Here is a 6,790-nt window from a genome sequence, read left to right as displayed (position 1 = left end):
GCTTCATTCCCATTTGGCTCCTACCTGCCACTAACAGAACAGACACCCTCTCAGTTGTTTCCTCCTTCCACACGTGTATCCCATTTGCCTTTCACAAATATCGGGGACGCTGCTCATCGATTCAAATCCAGATTTTTACTCCTTTGTAATTTTTTTGTTAAAGAAAATACGTAATCCTCGTCAAAGAAAAAATAAAAAAACTACGTAATCTGAAATGAAAGCTTAACTGCATGTAGAAAGAATAAGGTTTTAGCATAATTAATAAAGATTTGTAAGGGCATAAAAGTGTGATCTGGTCACAAGGGAAAAGGGCAAAAGATAAAGTTCAAACACATTAACAACTTTTCTTTTTCTTTTGGATCTTTTGAATTTTTTTTTAAAATTATCCATTATTTAGAAAATTACTAAATAATATTAATTTCTATACTCTTATTAATTCTTAAATTATTTAATATTATTAATAATATATAAAATTATGAGAAATATTTTAAATAATTATTTTAAAATTAAATTTATTAATTTAAATACATAAATTTTAAACTATAAATATTAATTTTACTACTAATCACTATAAAATTCATGAAATTTTTATTGCATTTGTAAACTGGGCCTGACGTGACGGCCAGTATTTTGGGTAGCATTTGCAAAACATCGAAACGTGTTAAAAGATGACGTAACATAGGAGCGAGAACCAAGGTAAAAGAAACGAAAGGAATACTGAAAAATCACTGGAATTAATGAATTATAGCAGCAACGATTGTGAAAAGTTTTTAGAGTTCCTAATCTTCACATCATTATTAATTTTTTTAAAAAAATAAAAAGTGATAATGAAATGTGTCTAAATTTAGCACAATCTTACTGTCATATGATTAAAAGTTAATTTAATTTATTATTGGACTGTTAAATTAGAATTTATTAATTATTTTGTAGTAGTAATAGTTTTTAGTAAAAAAATATTTGAAGAAAAAGAAAATAAAAATGGGGTCCACGTTGGATCAATGTTCCCTTGTAAGTGACAGGGTTGATTGGTACAGCAGGGGTCCAAAGCTTATTATCCATATCGAGATTTGCAACTAAAGGATGACATCTTTTATACGCTCATTTTGTTTGACGTGGAAACAACACCCCTCTCCACATTCAAACGCGCCTACTGGGCTGTTATCATCGCATTTCTAAAGAACAGCGTCTGAATCTGAAAAAGCATTTTGCATTTTGTGGGACCAAGTGGTTTGCTTTTGAACACTCTAGAGGCCCATAAAGATCAAATTAATCCATGTCCACAATCGTCTTAGACTAAAAACTTGCTTCAGATCGATTACAAGAATTTGACTAGCAAGAACAATCCCAAGGAATCCAAGTTTTCATTCATCTTTCGAATATCGTTTGGTTTATTTTGGAATGCACAGATCAATATAGTTGTCATTGATAGGTTTATTTCAACGCGCAGTTTGGTAAGCAAGAAATAAAAAATGGATGTGTGATTTTCCTAGAAATATTTTGTTATGAGAGATTGAGCGCGATTAAACTGCCCTCCACTTCAGGTTCCAAGTCTTCAAGCCACTGCCTCTAGCCTATCTTCCATCTCCCTCTTCCAGTTTCTTACAGAATATAAGATGAGGCGGCTGGAGTACAGGTTCAAGAAAACCAGAGCCGCACTCGACTACAACTCGCCAAAAAAAGCTTCTAAACCTCTGCGCCACTACAAGTTCTCCGGTTTAGTTCCCCGACCCAAGTAACCCAACACAGACCTGGCCCAATTCGTTAATCAATCATATTTCCCATATGCTTTGTTATTTAAATTTTTTATGACTTTGTTAGAGCTAAGTAACTTAATGATACGTTATTAATTTAATATAATTTGTAAAAAAATTATATATTCGAGAACATAGTTTTTGTTAAATAATTATTTGACAAAAATAAATGTCTTTCACGTCAGCTTACAAAACAAAAAATAAAATATAAATTTCGTGAAATTTAATATCTTTGAACTCCCTTATATTTTAATACTTTTTAAAAAATTCAATTTATCCCAAAACCAAATCAGACCAGCTGATTAATAATATACTATTCAAAACCAATTTTGATCAATTCAATTTTAACCAATTCTAATTTCAATTTAAATCGAACGGGCCAGCCAGACCTAACCCAACACACATGCCAAAATAGAAACATGTCAAAACAAAAGACAATGATTAAGCATAAGTCGCATTTTTATATTACTGGTATCTAATTCCAAGACAATAACAGAAAAACCCAAACAGTTCTTAAGCCGAAATTGAAGCACAAACTACATACTAAGACTTTCTAGATCCTACAACACAAAATGAAGAGCGCAAGTAGCAAACTGAGCTCCGCCTTAATGACAAAACCAATAAACCAGCAGGTGTTACTTTTCGAACTCTGAACATACTCATTCATCTGCTGGGGGTGAACGGCTGCATTACGGGAGAAAGCAAACATTAGCTAAGATTGGAATTTCAACTAGGGATCGGAAACAAGAATTTAGTATGATGATAACCTGTTGTATCTCTCATGCATGGGACTTTCAGCGCCAACATCATTTGGACTGTCCCTCTCTCCTGGCAAGGAAATTGGGCTGGTCCGATGACCATTGTCTGGGCTGGCACCAGCCCTCGCATAAGGACTACGACTGGAACCACGACCATTGTCTGCATTTTCCCTTTCTCTTCCATATGGACTTGGGCTACGGTTGCGAGCACTGTCTGGGCTAGCCCTTCCCCTTTGGTAGGGGCTGCCACTCTGAATCTGGCCAATGTCGGGAGTAGCTCTTTCTCTACGGTAAGGACTAGAGCTGGGCCCACGCCCATGGTCACTGCCAGCCCTCTCTCTCCTGTAAGGACTACGGCTTGAACCTCGTCCATAGTCAGGACTAGCCCTCTCTCTCCTATAGGGACTCGGGCTGCGACGACGACCATAGTCTGGGCTAGCCCTCTCTCTTCGGTAAGGACCTGGGCTAGGGCCACGGCCATAGTCAGGGCTTCCTCGTTCCCTACGGTAAGGACTTGGCGACCTCCTCTTGTCATGGCTTCGCCTGTCTGGTGATCTATCGCGGCCTCTTTCAGGGCTGAACCCATTCCTCCTTTCATCATCATCTCGAACTGCATACTCCACTGAAATAACTCGATCCGTCAACTTGCTGCATAACCAAGAAAATAAAGGTACACAAATCATTAGAATTTGAAATAAGACAAATCAACCACAAAAGTAATGTCACAACTAGCAGAGATGAGGAAGAAAACCATCGTAAGAAAGATACAAAGCTAGGAAACAAACAAAGGGGAGGGACAATTCCAGGTTAGGACTTGGGCGAGCTACCTCATATTTGTAGCTTCCAGAGCCTTTGTAGCATCCTCCTGTGATTCATACTGAACAAATGCAAAATTTCTTCTAATTCTAACACTCACTATCCTGCCATATGGCTCAAAGTGCCTCTCCAAGTCTTTTGTCCTTGTATAATGAGGATCGAAATTGATAACAAACAAGGTCTTGGATGGTCTAGTATTAGTTGAAGATCTCCTAGAACTACCAGGTCTTCTAATGCCTCGCTCTTGCTGCAAAAAAATACAGACAAGCATTTAAAAAAAAAAAAAAGAGCTTAAAAAAGATCATAAATTAGAGAAAAGGACACTGTAATCAACCATAACAGACAGAAGTATTACCTTTGTCCATTCAACACGAAGCCTGCGACCCTTACGACCAAATTCTATTCTATCAAGCCCTCGAATTGCATCCTCAGCATCTCTTTCATCTTCCATATAGATAAAAGCAAATCCTATATACAAGAAAAAAAAGGCATGAGTACAATTTCTTATTATCATATACTACAAATAGAAAAAAGAAGTGAAATCTCCTGTAGATGGATTCTTTAATTCGAGAGGGCATTTTCACACTCAGCAGCATACAAACCACCTATAATTCAATCCTTCAATAAAATTTTGGCAACCTTCGTGAAATCTATAAACTTAGTGACCAGTAAAAGTAGTAACAGACCTTGTGTGATGAACTAAATGATGTCAAGGAACTAGTATCCAAAAGTGGATGTCTCATGGTGGGTCAATGAAAATAGATTGCCTTCTCCATCTATTCTGTTGCCTCTGCTGGGAGGTCGGCAATGTTTCTATCTTGAAACATGTCTGAAATTGAAGGCTGGGCAAAATACATGTGGAATTGAAAGGCAATAGTGTCTCAGGAAAATTGGTAAGGTTCTACCATTGCGGATCAGAGTGACTCTTCTTAAAATCAAGAAGAGGAAGCTCGTCACAGGCAGGAAATGAATTCTGATGAGCCCATCCATTAGCCAGGAAGAGTATGGATTTCCCAAGATAATCCTGCGTCAAAGAAAATGTTGAATATGGGGGTTTTATGCTTCAAAAAACACACTTTCTTTTTTTCTTTAAAAAATCCTTAACCCCCACTAGAACTCAACAAGGAAGATTGCTGCCTCAGAGTCGCACATTCTGAATGATAATGCAGTATCCCACCAAACGATCCCAGTGAGCGGATGCTGACGCACTAAAGCATGGAAGCTGATCTCTGTAGCGTGCTAGAATGGTGGAGGACTTCCTGGCCCATTCCGAAGTTTGTTTGTGCAAAGTTTTTATTATGATATTTTTCACATTCAACAGCAGCAAAGATTATTATCATATTTTTTTGAGAAATCTGTGTTGCCAGCAAATATACAAACCTATTAACTTACCATTATAATGAGCCAAAACCTTCAACATTATGGAGCCACAAATGGTCTTTCACCCCTATCATGTCAAAAATTCAACTACCGCATCTCCATCATTTCTCAACTTGTACCACTATGCTTTTTCTTCTTAACAGTAGAGAGAGAGACCAAGATGAATGCCATATTACCGTGACTGTTTTTATATTTGTTTACCAATTATTACACAAGTGCAAGCCATATGAATTCAATATCAAAATATTGACAATAATTAAGCCTTAACCCAAACCACTTTGGATTTTCATCATTCAGCTCCATTTGAGACCACTTTCACATCAATATTCAAAATTCAATTTTGGAAAATAAAAAAATAAACAAAAATGCTGGAATACATTATTAAATGTTTATCCTTTCCAAAAGCCATCCCAGAATGCATATAAAAAACTTACTATTAAAAAATATTGAAAACTATTAAAAGCTTTAAAGCTTAATAATTTGCTCGCATAATTTCCACCATTAAGCAGTTTTAACTTTCAGAATTAAACGATGTTATAACAATTAACCAAATAAAAAAATTGTCAAAAAATGTTACTGTGGTTATAATAATAATGAGAGTAAATGAAGATAAGATTGAGAAGAAAACTAACCAGACTTCATATCCACCCTTTCAACTCTTCCATATCTTCTAAAAAGTCGTTCCAGCTCAGACTGCCGTGCGTCATACTCGAAATTTCCACAGAAGATGGGCCTCATATTGCCTGAGAACATTTTAAGCGGAGAAAGTGAATTACAAAAAGAAAATACAGACGGTTAAACATCAAAGAAAATTCTCCAAAGTCAGAGAGTTCGACACAACTACATGCAACATAATTGGAAAAAAGAAATCACAGTTAACACGCAAGACAAACTTACAATTAAGAATCAGCTAATTATCCAACATATTCTTCAATTTTTCATTAATTTCCTCACCCAATTTCAGTGTTAGTATTTCACACATAAACCATTTCAGCTAAGCAAATTTAGAAAAAAAAAATTCTCAAAATTTTATGCTATTGAAGCAGCATAATGATAAATATTCTCTCAATTTCGCAAGAATTCAATTCAATTTATTTACAAAAAAAAAAATCTCATTTTAAAAAGACTTGAAAACCTATATGATTTTATAAAAATTTATTTCATTTTTTTTTTTTCAAAATGAATCGTTTTTTGCAAATCGTTACAAACGATGAGATACTGGATATTTTTCATCCTATCCTTAAGAAGCAAAAAATAATTTGACCTTAAAACCCTATGAAAATTATCAAAATTAGAACAGAACAGAACAGAAGGTAACCATAAAAACAGATCTAGGAATATAACAACCAGATCTACCACATGCGATTGAAACAAAGCACAGATCTGATAAAAAAATTCGTCCTAGTTATCGATAAAACCGTAGGAATAGATTTTCCCTTGTTTTCTCTGGAAACAATTAGAAGCAAGGGGATTAAAAACAACGAATTAGAACACGACTTGCATATTCTTACGTCTATTTACCTCTTGGAAGCACCGATTTGAAGACAGTGAACCACGCTCAGAAACCCTAAAAAAGAGTCAAACCTCTTAGAGATTTTGTGATATTTTTATCTGCAAAACTAAAAAGGCCAGTCCTGCTACTGTAATAAACAGAAGATAATGACATTGCTTTATCCGAGAGAGCCCCCTGCGATTCTTTAATTTGACACTCATCCCTCGAGAAAATATAAATTATTTTTTGACCCCAAGAGTGTGGATAGCGTTACTTTTACACCCTGTGTGGGAAATTTGTTAAGGGGAAAAAAATAAAAGTAAAAAAAAAAAAAATTAAGAGAACAAAATTAAAATGATGAAAAAATATTTTTCTCTTTTTTTTTTCTTTTACTTTTATGTCTTGTTTAAGTAATTGCTTAATTTTATTTTTTTATTAAAATTTCTTTAATTTTAATTTTGCGTATCATCAAGTTCTTATTATTTACTATTGTAGATCTTCATATCAATATAAATATTATTTTTTTATGTTCTCTCCTTTCTTTTAATTTTTTTTTTCATAATTACACTTTAATTATTAAATGTATATTTCTA

The 6,790-nt window shown here is 34.7% G+C and overlaps 1 protein-coding gene across 5 annotated transcripts; it reads right to left on the bottom strand.

Moving 5' to 3' along the window:
* Positions 1 to 2,192: 2,192 nt before the first annotated feature.
* On the bottom strand, positions 2,193 to 6,382 carry LOC110617176 (serine/arginine-rich splicing factor RS40). 5 transcript variants are annotated; one of them, XM_021759796.2, is made up of 6 exons: positions 6,227 to 6,382; positions 5,338 to 5,448; positions 3,681 to 3,793; positions 3,337 to 3,572; positions 2,519 to 3,157; positions 2,193 to 2,435 (listed from the first exon to the last, which is right to left on the bottom strand). In XM_021759796.2, exons 2-6 carry the CDS (start codon positions 5,441 to 5,443, stop codon positions 2,411 to 2,413), a joined length of 1,119 nt encoding a protein of 372 aa, XP_021615488.1. In that variant the 5' UTR covers positions 5,444 to 5,448; positions 6,227 to 6,382; the 3' UTR covers positions 2,193 to 2,410. The 5 variants fall into 5 exon arrangements, with proteins under 5 accessions (XP_021615488.1, XP_021615490.1, XP_043813444.1 ...); XM_021759798.2 differs by having other exon boundaries at positions 6,217 to 6,336; XM_043957509.1 differs by having other exon boundaries at positions 4,012 to 5,448; positions 6,227 to 6,320.
* Between the last annotated feature and the right edge of the window lie 408 nt (positions 6,383 to 6,790).

This window comes from Manihot esculenta, chromosome 6 (genome assembly GCF_001659605.2).
Source record: "Manihot esculenta cultivar AM560-2 chromosome 6, M.esculenta_v8, whole genome shotgun sequence".
In the NCBI taxonomy this organism is placed as follows: Eukaryota; Viridiplantae; Streptophyta; class Magnoliopsida; order Malpighiales; family Euphorbiaceae; genus Manihot; species Manihot esculenta.
This window is presented reverse-complemented; position numbering and strand designations above follow the sequence as displayed.

Coding starts and splice junctions, on each gene's coding strand:
- LOC110617176 (XM_021759795.1), bottom strand. CDS start 5,458: ATGTTCTCAGGCAATATGAGGCCCATCTTCTGTGGAAATTTCGAGTAT. Junction 3,573..3,680: donor TTCGTGTTGAATGGACAAAG/GTAATACTTCTG, acceptor ATTTTTTTGCAG/CAAGAGCGAGGCATTAGAAG. Junction 2,436..2,518: donor ATGCATGAGAGATACAACAG/GTTATCATCATA, acceptor CCCGTAATGCAG/CCGTTCACCCCCAGCAGATG.